Genomic DNA, 19336 nt, shown 5'->3' with positions numbered 1-19336 from the left:
AACTGTAGATTTGGAGAAAGACCAATGCGACTAAGTTGAGAAATAATGCACACTGGGCTGCCTAGAGGATAATGAATTTTCTGGCATAGCAATTCATGAAGAACATTTACTAATATGTAATGTTATGTCTAAGACAGTTACATGTAGAGTGTGGTCCAGTTGTTCAGTGCACCCAGAAGAGGATGAAGACAAGGGAACAAACATTTATTATGTCCCAGGTACTGTGTAAGACACTTTAAAAAATTATCTCATTGATTCCCACAACAACCCTGTGAGGTAGGTGCTATTATTATGTCCATTTTACAGGTGAGGAGACTGAGGAAGACAGCAGGTGAGTGACTTTCTCTAGATCATACAGTGTGAGGTTGAATTAGAACTCACATCTTGACTCCAAGTCCAGTACTCTATTCATTGCACCATTAGCCCTTCCCATACAAACCCACTGTTCCATGACCTGTGCACACCTATGTTGTGATTGGAGTTGTGGGTTTGATCTGCACTAATAGAATCACCTATGTCAATTAAATCCTAGGTCTTTGAAGTATTTGATTCAATTAAACAAGCTTTTAATATGTTCTTACTATGTGCAAGGTACTAAGCTTGATTACTGCATTACAAAGTCAGTACTACAACAGTCCTTGCTTCAAAGAGCAAAGGAGCTGAGGGGGCCACAACATGTGCACAGAAAAAAAAAAAAAACATTATCAGAGGAAAGGGAGAACAGCAACAACTCAGAGCATCAAGAAAGGATTTTTGTAAAACATGGTACCTGAACTGAGCTTTAAAAGGAACTAAGGATTCTAAGAGATAGAAACAAACAGGGAGAACATTCTGACTTTGGGGACATATGCACAAAAACAAAAAGATGAGACAGAATGACAAATTTGGGTAAAATAAGTGGACCATTTAAGGTGATATACAGGATGCATGAAAAGGAGTTAGTTACATGAAACAAGTCTGAAAGGATAGATTAGAGCCAAACTGTTGAAGGATCTAAATGTAAAACTGAAGAATTTGAATCTTACCCTAGAGGCAACAGAGAACTAGTGACAATTTTTGAGGAGGGGATTGATGGTATTTAACCAATGCCTGAGTAAGATTATTTTGACAGCTCTGTGGAGAGTAAAATGGAGAAGGGAGACACTAGAAGCAGAGGTCAATTAGGTTACCACAATGGCTCAGCCTAGGAGAGATGAGAGCCTAAACGAGATATGAGTCAAGCAAAGGGAATAGTTACAAGAGGTGTTAAGATGTTAGAATTAAGTAGACTGGGCAATCAATTGGCTCTGAGGAGAGTGAGGGGAGAAAGAAGACATAGTGATTGGACAAGCAACAAGCATTAAGTGCTTAGTGGGTACTGGCTAGAGCTGAGGTTATAAAGACAAAAATGAAACAGTCACTGACTATAAAGAGTGTGAATTCTACTAGGGAAGTCTACACACACACACAAATATATATACAAATATACGTGTATATATATATATATATACACACATATATATACATATATACAAAATAAACATAAGGATAATACTAAGGTTGCACACCTAGCCAACTGGAAGGAAGGCAGTGCCGTTAAAAAAAAAGAAAAAGAAATTTGGAGGATGGTAAGGTTTAAAAGGGGGAGGATAATACTTCCATATTGGACATTTTGGATTTTGAGCTGCCATTGCAATATCCAGAAAAAGATCTTAAGCAGGCAATCGACAACTAAGGGCTAAAATTCAAGAGACAGATTAGTCTAGATGCTTTATAAGACACAATATAAAATTTATATGATATATGTCATCTGAATGGATGTGGTCAAGAGCTGTATAAATGTTCACTATTTCATTTATTCTGAAAACATATGACAATTTTTTAAGTTTAATCTGCATTATTAACATTGTCTCCAGCATTTTCTTAAATCTAGACAACAAAACAATAAATCTAGCCCTGATTTATAGCATTTGCCCATTTTTGAGGTATAAATATTCATGCTGAAAATTTAACAATCAGCTATCATGAGTCCATTTGAGTTAGCTCCAGCAAACCCCTGGGTTTGACGATTACTAACATAATTGCTTTTATGATCTTCAAAAAAATTCTGCAGTTGAACTTGGAAAATATCATAATAATAATGATTGCTACAGTAATTTAAGGACCCCAGTAACTCTGTAAGATATCTGTTGTAAATACTATCCCTCTTCTATACTTGCAGACACTGAAACTTGGAAAAGAGACTTGCCTATGGGTTACTCAGCTAGTATCAGAACCTAGATTTGAATTTTGGTGACATATAGTAGATTTTTTGAGTAGGAGGGAAGTTGATAAGCTGTACCTAGTCCAATCTTCACATACTTAAGATGAGGGAACTGCAAAGAGATTTAGCAAATTGCTGGTGGACATGAATGCTAGTTAGTTGAACAGGTAGAATGGCATAGCTGATACAATATTGAACTTGGAGACATGATGTCCTGGGTTCAAATCCCACCTCTGATATTTAATTAGTGGTATGATTGTTATCAAGTCAATCAACCTCTTCAACTCTCTGTTTATTCATCTGTAAAAATAGGGTATTGATTCAGATGACCTCGAAGGTCATCTGCAGCTCTAAATGTATTACACAGCAAGAAAGCATAGCCAGGATTCCTGGTCTGGTGCTCCTTCCATGATAGCACATAGAACATTTGATGAAGACAATTTCATCAAATATAATATATGTTATGCTCTTGAGTATTTTGAGCTATCAACAGCATGTTTTCTTAACATTCACTTTTTTAAAAAAATTTGAATTCCAAATTCTTTCACTTCCTCTCACCCTCCCCCACCCATTGAGAAGGCAAGCAATACAATAGCAATTATACATATAAAGTCATGAAAAACATTTCTATATTAGCCTTATTGCAAAAAAAATCAATAAAAAATGAGAAATATAGAGAAAATGAAAAAGTATACTTCAATCTGTACTCAGAATCCATCATATCTTTCTCTGAAGGTGGATAGCATTTTTCAACATAAGTTCTTTGGAATTGTCTTGAGTCATTGTATTGATCAGAGTAGCTGAGATCATCATTACAATATTGCTATTAGTGTATACAATGTTGTCCTTGTTCTGCTCATTTTCACTTTACATGAGTTCATGCAAGTCTTCCCAGGTTTTTCTGAAACCATTCTGCTTACCATTTCTTACAGCGTAATATTTTTCCATCACAAATATATACCGTAACTTGTTCAACCACTCCCCAACTGATGACCATCTAGTCCATTTCTAATCCTTTGCCACAACAAAAAGAACTGCTATAAATATTTTTGTGTCTATATGTCCTATTCCTTTTTCTTTGATCTCTTTGGGATACATACCTAGTAGTTGTATTACTGGGTCAAAGGGTATGAATAGTTTTACAGTTCTTTGGGTGTAGTTTCAAATTCTTTTCCAGAACAGTTAGAACAGTTTACAACTCTAGCAATAGTACATTGGTGTACCTATTTTTCCACATCTTCTCCAACATTTATCAGATTCCTTTTCTGTCATATTAGCCAATCTGTGATAGTGAGGTGGTACCTCAGAGTTGTTTTAATTTGTATTTCTCTAATCAATAGTAATTTAGAGCATTTTCATGTAATTACTGATAGTTCTGATTTCTTCTTCTGAAAACTATTTATATCCTTTGATCACTTATCAATTGAATAATGGCACTTATTTTTGTAAATTTGTCTTGTCTCCCTACATATTTGAGAAATGAGGACTTTATTTGAGAAAGCTGATATAAAAACATTTTCCTCAGTTTTCTGCTTTCCTTCTAATTTTCACTGCATTAGTTTTGTTTGTACAAATTTTTTGCACAGCTATTTTTTATGCAGCTATTTTTTTGTGCAGCTATTTTACTTCCCATGATTCTCTCTATCTCTTGTTTGGTCATAAACACTTTCCTTCCTCTTATATCTGACAGTTAAACTATTCCATGTTCTCCTAATTTACTTATAGCACTCTTTAGAGCTAAATCATTTATCCATTTTGATCTTAGTATATGGGATGAGATGTTGATCTATACCTAGTTTATGCTATGCTGCTTTTCAGTTTTCCCAGAAATTTTTGTCAAATGGTGAGTTATTGCCCCAAAAGATGGAATATTTGGCTTTATCAAACACTAGATTATTATAGTTATTTTCAGACTACTACATCTTGTGTGCCTAATCTATTCCACTGATCCACCACTTTATTTCTTAGCCAATACCATATTGTTTTCATGATTATGGCTTTGTACTATAGTTTGAAATCTGGTACTGCTAGACTACCTTCCTTCATATTTTTTTTCATTGATTCCCTTGAAATTCTTGACCTTTTGTTCTTCCAGATTGACTTTGTTATTATTTTTTTTAGCTCTCTAAAATAATTCTCTAGTACTTTGATCAGTATGGCACTGAGTAAGTAGACTAATTTAGGTAGAATTGTCATTTTTATTATATTGACTTAGCCAACCCATGAGTAATGAATATTTCTTGAGTTGTTTAGATTTGTCTTTATTTGTGTGAAAAACATTTTGTAATTGTATTCATAAATCCTAGGTTTGTGCTGGCAGGTAAACTCCTAAGCATTTGATAATATCTGTAGTTATTTTGAATGGAATTTCTCTTTCTACCTTTTCCTGCTAGATTTTTTTGGTAATATATTATCATTTTGAAGAGGTTCTTTTCTTTTTAATAATCTTCCAAAATCAATTTTTACTCTACCCCAATCAATCAATCAATAAGCATTTATTAAGTACCTCCTTTGTGCCAGACACCATGCTAGGCACTGGGGATACAAATAAAAAGGAAATAATCCCTACTCTTGAAGAGCTTAAATTTTAATGGAGATTTTGTGTGTGTGTGTGTGTGTGTGTGTGTGTGTGTGTGTGTGTGTGTAAGCATATGCCAAACAAAGACAAAGAGAGTACTCTAAAATGGTATGAGGTCATTCACTGCATTCTTTTTTTTCTCCCCTACTTCTTCTGGAATACTTGCTTGCTTTGGAAGATACAGCTGCAATACAAGTACCTTTATGTATTATATTACTTGTTTTGCTTCCCTCATAGAGCTTTTGAAGAGAATCAGTTTCACAATATCAAATTTAGGCTCTGGAATACACATCCTATGGTAGTAATAAACAGATATTTATCCATTATGACAGCCTGTGCTGCTCTCAGCTTATTCTCATTATCGTGCAGCAAAGTAAACACTCTTAGCTTCCCTAGCTTCTGTAAGACTTCATCTATTTTACAGCCATTATACTCTCTAGCATATCTATTCTCAACCAGTATAGTGCTTCTTTTGAAAAACAGCAGCATGACTAGCCCAAGTATACTCATCAAGTTAATAATATCTCCTGCCCATAAATTTATTCACCACCAGAGAGTGCCACAAGTCACATCAATTTGTTGATTTTTCCCCCTTGGCCTGGAATCTTTTGCCCATTTATATTACATACAAAAAAGCAGGTTGTTCAAAGAATGTCATCTGGGTTAACAATAAAATGCTATATGTTATTTAAAAATATCTTTGCATTTTTTTGGTTATTTGACACTATTGTTCCCAAAGAAGATAAAGTTTCTGAAAGGGCTGTAATAGTTTTCTTGCAGATTGTCATATGCCATCCCATTCACAAACTAGGCAACTGAGTCTTAGGTAGGTAGCTGTTGGCAAAATATGGCTCCTTGGATATGTTGATTGGACATGTCCTCTGTGATGAAACAATGGCAAGAAGAGAGCTTTGAGACTAAGACCAAGAATGCTGGAACAAAATCTCCCTTTTCTTTTTCCTATCTCCCCCTTAATTATACCACAAAGGAATCTTCATATCCTTAGGAAACTTGTCAGATACAGAAATACATCTGCTTCTCCTAGGAGCACTTACAAATGGACATTTCAACAGTACTTGCAAATTATGAGTCTTTATTTTTCTCAGAATAATTTGCAGGGTGGAAATGTTTCCATATGCTCAAAGTAGATCTCAGTATTTTGCTGTAGGACAAAATCAAATGTAGTTTAGTGACTAGCTGAGATAGAAACACTAAGCTGTTCTGTGTATCAATAAATAATGGCACCTACTGCCTGGCTCTTTCCTTCATCCATGATAGTTAGAAACAGCTTCTCAACCCTACATGGCCTCCCTTCTCTGCTGAGGTTGAGTGGGTGATTGTGGCAAAAGATATTAGATTGGTAGGAATTCAGTTGCAACTTGAAAATTGTAAGAAAATATGCTGATATACCTAAAATATACTTAATGTTGTAAATTTAGATTAATTTAAAAGCTTATCTTACAATAAAGAAGCACACTTTCATCTCTTTGGGATCTCAAGGTCCCAGGGCTAGGAACAGGTTCCAAATTTCTTTCAACTCTCAAATCTCTATACTTGTCCTAATACCTCTCTATTTTACATTTTGGAGTAAACAATGTAAGAAACCCTTTGGGAAAAGCTATAGAAATAAATATCTGCTACTTCTAGGTTTCTGTCCATTCACAGTTTTTAAGGCCTAGACAGGGAAGACAATCTCTTTCTTAATAATTACCAAGAGGAAACCCAAAAGGAAGGGATTGCTTCCTTCTCTCCCAAATAGACAATACACAATTTGAAAGTGGGGTCATATCTCCCAACTCTTTGTGTCCCTCATAGTGCTCAGAACAGTGCCTTGTTATGTAGAAGGATAGGGACCAGAGTTGTAATTTCATTAGCATAGGAAACTTCCTGGTGAGGAAACTCCCTCCACCAGTACAGGTCACCAACTGCTCTGCAACTTAGATTCTTAGAGAGCTGTCCAGAGCAATGAGAGATTAAGTTTCCTGATGAGGGTCATACAGCCAGAATGTCAAACATTCTGGGACTTGAACCCAGGTCTCCTTGGCTTCGAGGTTCACTCATTGTCCATTATACCATACTATTTCTCTCTAAATAGTTAATAAATATCTGTTCACTGATTTGAGTGGACTGTGCTAAGCATTTTACAATTATTTGGGTAAGTCAGCAGTGGGGAGTGGAGCCTTAATAAAGAGTGAAGGAAAGTGCAAATGCAGAGCTGGAACATCATTAAAAGCTGAATAGGGACTATAAAGATCCTCCTATGTGAGGATAAGAAAGGTCTCCTAAAAATAGATAAAGGGATCACTTGATTGTTTTTTTTTTAATCTGAGTAAATAGAAGGTCTTAAGAGGGAAAGCTGACAGTCAGCCTTAAGGAAAACAAGATACTAAAATTTGTAGATTACACCTAGGTAGGAAAGATAAGCCAGAGAAGTTTAATTATCTCCAAAGTTTAACATTGTCAGTGGATAGAGCTCCAAGCCTAGAGTCATGAAAAACCTGAGTTCAAATCTGACCTCAGACACTTCCTAGGTATATGACCCTGAGAAAGCATTTTGCCTCAGCTCCTCCTGTGTAAAATAAGCTAGAGAAGGAAATGGCAAACCACTCCACTATCTTTGCCAAGAAAACCCCAAATGGGGTCATGAAGAGTCGGACATGATTCAAATGACTAAATAAAGTGTAACCCAGCACTTCATGTCAGTAGGCATGCTCTGACATAAAAGTTAGAATCCTAAATCCTCAAGAGATGACCAAAGAGCCACAATGTACCAATATTTCTTGCATTTGCCTGACTTGCCCAGCGACCAGACTGGCCCTCTTTTCAATTAAATAGCACAAGAGGCTAAACATTGAAAGAGACACTGAGCATCACGAGGTTCCATCCTGGCTCTGTCAGTAATTCATTGCATCAGGCAGTAGACATCTGAAAGGCCTGCTATCTCTGAGGAAGATCCATCAACTTCACAAGAGGATAGTAATAAGGATTTTTATTGGTTTAGCAAACTTTGAAATAAAATAAATATGTTTCTCTGATGTTCCTTTTTCCTTTAACAACATGTTACCAGAATAATGAGCACTCATGAACAATCAGAATATTCTATGAGATCAAGGCATACATGTCAGTAACTAAGCCAATAATACTTTCCAAGGCCTTGATCAGAAACTCTTAATACTGGCTTCTGTAATAATATTGATTCTCTAATCCCCCAGCCCAAAATGAAAGCCACTCTCTTGCAGTTGTTCATTAGATCCTTAGAAAGCAGTGACCATGCCGGGCTAGTTTTATGGAATTTAATTTCAGGCACAAATAGAATCTCCATTTGCATATAATGAAGCCTCCTCTCTTATGTCCCTGTGAATTCTGTAAATGTTTAAAATGTACTGGGTAAAATTTCAATACCTCCCTCTAACTTTGCAAGGTGAATGTAACTAATTGTGTCTCTTAGTGTTCCTATTCCTTCTCCTCTATCAGGCATTAGGGGTAATTATGAGAAAGGAGGAGTGCTTCAGAGATGCTACTCAGAAAAAGAAAAATAACTGACTGATCTAATCTGAGACAGGTTTCATCAACTGTGGCTCCCTCTCATCTTCAGGCCAATTCAGAACCCATTCCCCAGGACTCTTCTATTGCCCACATATTGATAAAGACTAATAGTTGGATCTTCTTCCAAGTTATATCAATCTTCCCAGAACACAGAAACATGACATCACTCCTCAGAACCAGACATGAATAAGCCTTCTCTAAGGGAAACAGAGGAATGCATATTATCACCATCAAAGTGGCATGGTAGTTGAGCTGTAAAAGTCAGAAGACAGTGTAATTACTTTCAATAAACCATAATAAAGAGTTGCCTTACTCCCACTTTGAAGTTTCCTATATGTAGACAGCTTATAAAAACAGGCATATTTAAAGTCTCTGGCTTGGAACTGTCTAAATGAATATGTTTAGAGGAGAGCAAGAGAATTAGGTAAAACTTCTTTGTGAGAGGCTGGTCCAGTTTGGGAGAATTTGGTTACTTGGTTGTTTTTTCTCATGTGTTTGTATTTGAATATATTTATGTACTGTGCATCCCTGGGGAAAATACTGTACAGCATTGGGCTATACTTCAGGCTGCTTGAGGTTTTTGAGGATAGATGTTTAGGGCAGGGACGACTCTGTCACAAAGTTGGTGACAGTTGCTGAGCCCTTTCCTAATATTTTTGGTGTATCTTTATTATAGTCAAATCAAGTCCATAAACATTCTTTAAGCACCTACTATGTGCTCACGAGTCTAATTATAAGTCTCAGGCTCCTTGGCAGCTAGGTGCTACAATGGATAGAACAATGGCTTGGAGTCAGGAAGATGAGTTCAGATTCACTTCAGACACCTAATAGCTATGTGACCCTGGACAAGTCACTTAACCTCTGTCTGCCTCGGTTTCCTCATCTGTAAAATTGGGGACATAATAGTATTTACTTCACAAGGTTGTTGTAAGGATCAAATAAAATAATATGTGTAGTGCTTGGCACATAGAAGGTACTTAATAAATGCTTGTTTCTTTCCTTCCTTCCTAGTGGTCACAAGAGACAATAGATGACAGTATTCTACCATAATTAATCAATGCAAGCAGTCCTGTGGAAGTCTCAGATAGGGATCATGGTATGTTTAATGTGGCAATAACCTACTCTGCCAATGCACAGAGAAGCAAATGGGCCACAATATTCAAGCCAGTGTTTGCCTACCCCTGGTTCTTTGCATTGCCTGAACAGGAAGAAGGTTCAACTGATAATAATCAGTCCGATTAAATGCCAACAGCTAGTTCTTTTTTCTCTCCATCTCATGCTTGCGCACCTATGTTTTCTCCATCCCACTGTGACCACATTGAAAAAGTAAAGATAGCTAAGCCATACAGGCAACCATCAGCTGTGTGCAATAGACTTGACGACTGTATCAGCCTCTACCTGCATCTGCTCATATATATCTTGTATGTACCTACTTATTTACTTACTGTCTCCCCCCTCCCCATTAGAATATGAGCTCCTTGAAGGAAAGGACTATTTTTTTTTTCATTTCATGGTATCCCCAGCACTTAACCAGGCACATAGTAAGCTCTTAATAAATGCTTGTTGACTAACTCAGTGGCTGCCAGTGGGCAAAAGACAGAAACAGAGAATCCCAAAACTTCTGGATTGAAATAGATAAAAATAGGACTGAGATTGTCAATCACTCACAAATCTCAATTGCTTCCCTATTGTCTGTGGGATAACATACCCATTCCTCAGCCCCATATTTAAAGTCCTTCACAATCCAGATCCCACCTGCTTTTCCAGGCTTACTGTGCTTGTTTCAGTCAAAATTGTTAGCAAAATTACTTTATATCACTTTGTGTATATTTTCAATCAATTTATCTGTGAATTCACTTATGTGTTGAATCTGTCCAATAGAATATAAGCTCTCTGAAGGCAGAGACAAGTTGTTTTTTGTTTGTTTTTGTTGTTGTTGCTGTTTTACTTTGTATTCTCTTACTCTAGAGCAGTGCATATACTGTACACTTAAAAACTGTTGAATTGAATTGGCCTTCTGGCTTCCTCTTTGGCTAGTAAGGTTCATTATCTATGGAGAAGTGAGAGGGAGAAAGCCAGGTCTTCATTTTGGAATGGTGTGGCTACAAGAGTTTGGTGCTCCTGAATGCCTATCTCTTGCATGTGAGCTCCAACAGTTCATGTTTTCAGTAAAGTCATATGTGCTGGGTGGTGCTACATGCTTCACGGGGTTTTAAGTCTAGGCACAGAGAACTTCACAGGGTTTGGGGGGGACAATGACTCCCTTAACAAGCTCTGTTCTTAACCATACTGTGCTCTCTAGGTACAATCACCCAGTATGTTTGCCAGCCCCCTCTGCCGTATAATATGTGTGAGGTTGCAGGGGAGTTAAGAGGAAAGTTGTATACTCCATTAAACACCCACATGCCTGTCTCAAGGGGACAGTCTTTGCTGCCAATATGCATTGTCAGGATGTAGAGGATAAAGGAAACAGCTTGACAAATTCTCCAAATTTAGTACTTTCCAACTGAAAACTACCCAGTACATATCACCAGGAAACTGCTTACAGGACAAGGCTATATGCTGAGACAAAGCTGGGGCAAAGAGGCTTCTCACAATATGACTGCAGCTAGAACATTCTGCCCTAGTTGGACCATCTAATTAGGCAAGGAGATGTAAATAAAAGAGAGGAAGACAAGAGGAGATTAGTGGCAAGAGTTACAAAGAAAGATTTAAAGAATCAAAACAAAGAAAATTATTTAAAATCTATGCCATTAGAAGGCATAGACTCTGGTCTACAAATAAATTAAAAATCTAAACAAGTGGGAAGAAAAAGAAATAACTTAGTATGGCTCAAAGCAATGTTATTACTGTGATGATCATTTTTATATTAGAATGTGTTAGGTACCAGATACCAATGGAAAACAAATATGGCAATGGTCTAAATAGCAGGGTATTTAGAGCACTAGTCCTGGAGTCAGGAAGATCTGAGTTCAAATCTGACCCCAGACACTTACTACCTGTGTCAACCGGGGCAAGTCACCTAACCCTGTTGGCATCAGTTTCCTCATCTGGAAAATGAGCTGGAGAAGGAAATGGCAAACCACTCTTTGTCAAGAAAACTCCAAATGGGGTCACAAAGAGTTGTACATGATTCAAATGACTGAACAAGCAGCTTGTCAGTTGTTTGAAGTATGGTTACTAAATATTGTTCCTTCTGACTAACAGAAGGTACTTTTAGTAGCTCTAAATAGAGCTAGAAAGAACCTTAGCGGTCATGTAGTCCAATCCTTTAATTTTAAAGGTGAAGAAACTGAAGCCCAGTTTCTTTGCCTCCAAATTCAGTGGTCTTTCCATTGCACCATGCTGCCACTGATGCTAATTTCATTTCCAAAGTAAAGTAGCATAAATGAAAGATGCAAAAAAAAAAAAGAGAGAAAAGTACCTACAACCTTCAATTTCAATATAGAAGAGGAGGAGGAGGAGAAGAAGAAGAAGAAGATGATGACAACAACGATGATGACATGATATATAGTTCTAGAGGAAATACAATTCTCCCATCCCATTCACAAAATTTAGTATTTCAGGTCTTGATTACTTTCTATTGCTATGCTCACCCATAAAATGAAGTACAAAGCTGAAGTTGCTTTCCCAATAACGTGGGCCTAAATACAGAGTGAGTCTGAATTACCCAGTTGATAGAAGCAAAGCAGTTTGTCTAGAGTAAATTACCAGAAGTACCATCATTCTTCTCTTTGCATTGTGTGTATAAAATAGGAGGAAAGTCTTTGGATGGAATAGTGGGAAAAGTGGATATGGAAAGAAAGAGAATCAAGGAAATGATTCAATTAACAAGTCCTGTACTCTCATTCTCCTTGCTTGTATTTGTGTCTCCAGATCTTAGCACACTCCCTTCCTTCCTTCCTTCCTTCTTTCCTTCCTTCCTTTCTTCTCTCCTTCATTCCTTTATTTCTTTTTTCTTTCTTCCTTCCTTCCATTCTTCCTTTCTTTCTTTTCCCAATATGTTCCTACAATGTCCTGCTTCCCAATGCTTCAATTAGTCAATAAAACATATATTAAGTACTTACAGCCATAGAGCACTGGACCTGGAGTCAGGAAGACCTGAGTTCAAATCTAGCCTCAGACATTTACTAACTATGTGACCCAGGGCAAGACACTTGACCTTGTTTGCCTCAGTTTCCTCATCTGTAAAATGAGCCAGAGAAGAAAATGGCAAACCACTCTTTGCCGAGAAAACAGAAAATAGGGTCACAAAGAGTTGGATATGACTGAAATGACTGAACAACAAAAACAAGTGCCTACTATTTTTCAAGCACTATGAAACAAAACTATCCTAAAAGTTGGAATAAATGGGCTTGAAGGGATCGATATCAGGGATTTTATTGGTTCAATATGCCATAATGCAAATGCAAACATAACTTTAGGTATTAAAGGAACTTGTTTTTAATATAAGGAATAAAATGTAAAAATAGTCGAAGTACTTTTAAGATAATATAAATATTATCAATTGCATTATTAGCAATAGAAATATAACTTCATCAATGTATCTATTATATGACAAAATATTAATGTCTAGTTTATATCAACTATATTTCTCAGTTTATCCCTCTATCCTGCTCTTCTAAGAGAGCTATCCTTATAGCAAAGAACTAAAAAAAAGCAATTTGGTCAGAAAAATTAACCAACACATCAACTGAGTCAATATTATTGTATATATGGTGTTGTACAACCATAGTTCCCCATCTCTCAAAGACTGTGGGAGATCTACAGAAATTTTAAGTTCATACTATTTGCCACTGGATTCACCCTTCCAATTTCTCCTGAATTTCCTTCATTTAGGGAGCTCCCTCAGCAAAGAAAGAAGGGAGGTGCCTTCTTATATCTCTTCTTTGAGATCAAATAGGATCATTATTTTTTTCCTTCTTAAATTAGATTTAATTTATATCTTAATTTGTACATTGCATATATTTCCCCTTGTATCCCTCTCCTCTTCCCCTCCCAGAGAACTATCTCTTATAACAGATTTTTTTTAAAGAGAAAAAAGAAGAGAAGGGAGCAATATTTATTAAGCATCTACTATGTGCCAGGCATTGTGCTAAGTGCTTTACAAATATCTCATTTGATCTTCACAACAACCCTATGAGGTAAGTGCTATTATTATCTCTATTTTATAGTAGATAAAACTGAAGCAGACAGAAGTTAAGTGATTTGCTCAGGGTCACACAATTAGAAAGTATCTGAGGCTGGATTTGAATTTAGGTCTTCCTGCCTCCAGGCCCAGTGCACTAGCCAATGTGCCACCTAGCAAAACCAATCAATATATAGAAAACATCTGACATTATAGTCCATATTCTACAATTGTGTGCCCCCAGCCTCTGCAAGGAGGAGGAGAAAGAGAAAGACATTTTCTTATATTTCTACTTTGGAGCTGTGCTGGTCATTATGATTTTGCAGCCTTCAGTTTCATAATTGGAGTACTTTAAAAAGAAATTTCAGCCTGACCTCCATGGAAAAATGAAACTGAATTGATCAGAAAATCAGAGTAGTACCTTTGGAATTTTTTTTTTCTTTTTTATTGCATTCTTAGTGAAGTTTTGGGGTTATTGTGATCATTTTTAGCTTTGTGCTTGCTCTCAGAGGAAGAGAATGCTTTCTGGAACTGTTTCAAAAGTGAAAGCAAACATAACAAAACATATATATATATGTGCGTGTGTGTACATATATATGTGTATGTGTATATATATGTATATGTGTGTGTATATATATATATATATATACATATATTTTAATATTTAAAGGATATAGGAAATTGTTGGTGAGGACACTCTCTCCACCAACACAGAGCAGATGTCTTTGGGCTTAAGTGGACAGCCTACTGGAGCTTCTGTGGCTGAAAAACATCCTACCCTGCAGATAACCTAATGATGGATATCTTACATATCAGTGATGAATTTTCAGCCTGTTTTAAATTGCAAAGAGAAACATTCTAAGTTCTTCAGTCATTTTCCTAATGGAATCCTTTTGCATGCTGACATCAAGCATGCCCATTTACTATGCAAAATAAAGCACAGAAACATTTGTATTTGATTTTTTTTATGGTCCAGATTTATCTGATACTTCACACTATAGCAGATAACATGACAGCAAGTTTCAGGGCATCAAAAGCATGCCAACATTACCACTTTGGGCTCAGTTATCAGAGTACCTCTGCAGAAAACTGTTTTTGATTTTAAAAAAAAAATCCATTCCCAGCCAAGTGTCTTGCATATTGTCAGTCCTTGATAATTAATTGATCAATTAACAAGTATCTATTAAGTGTCTGCTATATGCGTCAGGATATAAATAAATGCTAGACAGATGAATAAAGAATGAATGAGTGAGTGAGTGAATGAAATGTCCATGTAATTCTTAGGTCAGCTGGTATTTGCAATATGCCATGGTAAAGTCAGTTGATCCTCTTTAGCTATAATATGAAATGTAAAAGGCAAAAAAATGATTAAATAAGTCAGTAGAGCTTTTCTGAATTCTTACCTCCATTAGGACAAATAGTGCCGCAAAGAACAGAAGGGTGGCCCATTCCACTCTATGTAGTATTATCTCAAAGTCATGGATATCAGCTAACACTAGTAACCAGATAGCCCCCAGAATCGCAATCCATCCTGAAAAATAAATAAATGTATCAGTAGACCTAACCCCCAATGATTCACAAACCACAAAAGAATAATTTTTTAGTTGTGGGCAATTTTTTTTCAAATAGGGGAAGGTAATTTGAAAACTAAAGTAAAAATGAGAAAGTAGGTAATTATCTAATTATATTATTCAGGTCCTATGAAGTACTTTTGTCTCTGTTAGTGGATAAGGAGGTGCAAAAGACCACTGAGTTTGAGTTATGTGCTGTGCCACTTAAATATCAATCTATGAAAGCATTATTTGCAATTTTTCTCTTTTAAAAAATGGACAGTTGTACATGTAATTTGATTCCAATCTATTACATGTGTATACTTTCTTCCTTAGGAATATTAAAAGCAGGGTATTTTCATAATTTAGAAAACCAATGAAAATGAGTTTCCTCCAGTGAAAATTAGTCTGTAACAATGAAAATTAATATATCCAATAATAATCAGTATGTTCTACTACTGTGTTCCATAGATTTGGAAGAGACATTGAAACCAATCTCTGTCTCTACATAATGCTATACTCAATACCTACCCGGTTTTATTTCCATTCTCCAACTCTACTCTAGTCAGGTTGGTCTCCTCCCTGTTGGGGTCAACACATTTAGCATTCCACCATACCTAATGCTAGTCCTTCCTCATAGAAGGCCTTCCTTTCTCCACAAAGTATCCAAACTCTATCCATCCTCCAAGGCCCAGCTGAAGATATGCCTCCTCCAGGAACTGATGAGGCCTTCCCTAGTTATTCTAGCCCTCAGTGATCTATCTCTCTCTCTCTTAACTAGATGCAGCATGGTGGTGGGTTTAATCTCACTTGTGATATTTACTACCTATTTGACCTTGTGCAACTCATTCAACACAGGAAACTGGACTTCACTTTCCACATCTGTAAAATGAAAGGATCAAATTAGATGTTCTGTAAGTTTTCTTCCTGGAGCAATTGAATTCTATTATCCAATGATCCTATTGGACCTAGGACTGAAGAGTTAACACTTAATGGGTCTGCAATCATTTGATTTGTGTTAGTTTTGTCCCATATCAAATACAGTAAAAAATTCTAAACTTAAACACCAAATAGTTCCATATATATATATAGATAGATAGATAGATGATAGATAGATAGATAGATAGATAGATAGATATAGATATACGTATACTTAACTCTCAGAGTAGTTAGTAAAATCTTTTGTAAGTCTAACTATCCAGGCCCATATATAAATATGAGTTGTTATTATTAGTATCCCCCCAAGTACCTAGGACAGAGCTGAGCTCCCAAATAGGTTCTTAATAAATATTGACTGATTGGTTGATTCCAAAGAGTAATATCCACTTCTTTTCTTATTTTTTTTTAATAAAAAGAAACTAGGCAGTACAGTTCAGTGGAAAGAGCACTAAACTTGGAGTCATAGAACCTAAGTTCTAATACAGGCTCTGTCATCTACTATTTGTATGACTTTGGGAATGTCAATTACTGTCATTGTGCCCCAATTCACTCACTGATAAAATGAAAAAGTTGAACTGTTCTCTAAGGTCTTTTCTAGATCTAGATCAGTAATGCTTAACCTAGGAGTCCATGAACTTTTAAAAATATTTTGATGACTGTATTTCAGTATAATTTGTTTCCTTTGTAATCCTGTGTGTCTTAAGCAGTTTAGAAATGTTATTCTGAGAATGGGTCCTTAAGTTACACCAGACTGCCAAAGAGGTCCACGGCACAAAAATGATTATGTTCACTCCCTTTCCCCAAGGATGACTCCAGGCTAAGGCTATCTGGATGAGTGCTGAGGCCTTATGTGGGACCCCTATATCATCAGAAGTCAGAGCCATGTTGTTCACTTCCCTCCATGATCACTTTCTACACTGGCTGTCTTACCTCCGCAGGTATAAGTCCAACTCTCCTTTCTGCTTCACCTTTGCGTGATGTATTCCTCTATTGCAATTTTATTGTACTATTAGATATTTTATCATACTAATAGTTAGAAGTCTTATTTTCCTGAATTCAAATCTGGCTTCAGACACTTACTAGCTACTTTGAAAGTATGGACCTTCTTATTTTCTTGTTATCCTATCCCTAACTCTTAGCACAATGCCTGGAACATGATCAGTGCTTAGTGAACTATCCTTCCCCCTCCCTCCTTCTTTCCCCCTCTCCTTTCCTCCCTCTCTGTCTCTTTCTTTCCCTCCCTCCCTTCCTTCCTCTCTGTTACTTTGTCTATGTCTTACCAATATGGCCTTAGGCAAGTCATTTAACCTCAGCAAGTCTCAGTTCACTAATTTATAAAATGAGTGAGCTGGACCAGACCAGCTCATAAATCTAAGATTCCACAATTATGTTAATGAGTTGCTAGGTAGTGTGGTGGATAGAAGGCTTGGCCTAGAGTCAGAAGTCTTATCTTCCTGAAGTCAAATCTGGCTTCAGACACTCACTAGCTTACTGAACCTGGGCAAGTCACTTAACCCTGTTTGCCTCAGTTTCCTCATCTATAAAAGGAGCTGGAGAAGGAAAAGGCAAATCACTCCAGTAATCATTGCCAAAAAAAAAAAAACATACCTAAATGGGGTCATGAAGAGTTGGACATGACTGAAAAAGAACTAAACGTGATTATATAATACCTCTTGATAATGATTTTTGCTTTGTCCCTTTGCAATTAAGAAGTTTGTCCTAATGTCTGATGAGGTCAATTTTTTCTAAAACAAATACAAAAATAATCTCAGGTATTATCTTTTTGGATTCTGAAAAACACAAAAAAATTTCCTCAATGTTTAAGGAAACTTTAACATTCATACATCTATCTATCTATCTAGCATATGTATATGGGTATACATATGCACACACATACACACCCACACATATATTTAAAAGAATTAATAAGAATTTTTATAAGAACTCAGGCTATGAAAGTTTCATTCTAAAACTCTGTTCTCTATAGTTCTATTTGTTCTATCATTTTGGGATGTCTGTATTTCCCTAGATAACATCTTCTTTTAGCCTTAAGTCAGACACAAAGCACTTTACAAATTCCATTCAATTTTCCGTAACTTCAAACTCTGTTTTCAGACTGTTTTGACTTATCGCCTAAGCTCTTAACAATAGTCAACAATTCAATGAAGTGTTATTTTTTTCTTTGTACAAGCCTCAGTTTTTCTTTTCATTTCAGGTCTAGAACCTGACACTGGCTGTCTGCTGACATGTCAGCCACAGAGGGTCTGCTCCTTTCACAGAAGAGCAAAAGGACTTGCTTGAGCTATGTACCTGATAATAATTCCTCTGGCTTTTATCACAGACTACACATTCCGTGCTCACTTGACTCCTTAATAACATTGGGGGGAAAAAAGAGTAAGTGATGTCAGTGAGACTGTAGGTGTTAACATTGCAATTTCCAGCCTCACACTCTATTACAATTTCTTAACTGGATTGTTGGTTTTTTCAGCTTAATATACCATTTATTACTCTTCTTGGGAGGAAGAAAAATGGTCTTGGTAAGAAGAGATGGACAAAGACTAAAATAGCCTTTAAAATTGCAGGTACCTCAAAATGATATCCAGAGAATTATACTTTTCGGATGCTGTTTCTATCAAAGTATTGCCCACTTAACGATGATGCCTTCATCAGCAGCTCTTCCACCCTCAAGGGAAAACTGTGGCAAATAATCACAACTTTCCTCATCTATATTTCCAATGGCACCCAGTTTGAAAAAAGAACAGAGGTCTAGACATGGACCTCCAAAAGCCAAGGGACTAGGAATGGGGAATATAAAAATAAATAGAGCGCAGTGATTAAGATGTTTGGCCTTGCTTTCTGGCTCCGCAATCGCCATGGCGCCTGTGAAGAAATCTGTAATAAAGGGTGGCAAAAAAAAGAAGCAAGTCCTTAAGTTTACCCTGGATTGTATCTATCCTGTGGAAGATGGGATTATGGATGCAGCTAATTTTGAGCAGTTTTTACAAGAATGAATCAAAGTGAATGGAAAGGCTGGCAAACTCGCTGGTGGAGTCGTAACCATTGGGAGAAGCAAGAGTAAGATAACCATGATGTCAGAGGTGCCATTTTCTAAAAGATATTTGAAGTACCTGACAAAGAAATACTTAAAGAAGAACAATCTTTGGGACTGGCTGCAGGTGGTGGCCAACAGCAAGGAGAGTTATGAATTATGGGACTTCCAGAGCAACCAAGACGAAGAGGAGGAAGAGGAGGAGGATTATACTCTCTTGGGTCTGGAAACATTTTGTATATGATCTTGAATAAAACTTGAACCCCCCCCCCAAAAAAAAGATATTTGGCCTTACCATATGTGA

General features: G+C 36.6%; 1 protein-coding gene and 1 pseudogene across 1 annotated transcript in view; one reads left to right on the top strand and one right to left on the bottom strand.

The window, feature by feature from the left end:
• The window catches only part of OCA2 (OCA2 melanosomal transmembrane protein), a 556217-nt gene that overhangs the window by 231934 nt on the left and 304947 nt on the right, over window positions 1-19336 (bottom strand). Inside the window, exon 18 of the mRNA XM_027856659.1 lies at window positions 14898-15025. Within this exon, the coding sequence (XP_027712460.1) occupies window positions 14898-15025 (128 nt within the window). The remainder of the gene's footprint in view (window positions 1-14897; window positions 15026-19336) is intronic.
• On the top strand, window positions 18857-19276 carry LOC114039038 (annotated as a pseudogene).

This window comes from Vombatus ursinus, unplaced genomic scaffold, assembly GCF_900497805.2.
Source record: "Vombatus ursinus unplaced genomic scaffold, bare-nosed wombat genome assembly UNPS02011591.1, whole genome shotgun sequence".
Lineage (NCBI taxonomy): Eukaryota > Metazoa > Chordata > Mammalia > Diprotodontia > Vombatidae > Vombatus > Vombatus ursinus.
Note: the sequence above shows the minus strand (reverse complement) of the source record. Positions and strands in the feature narration are given on the sequence as shown.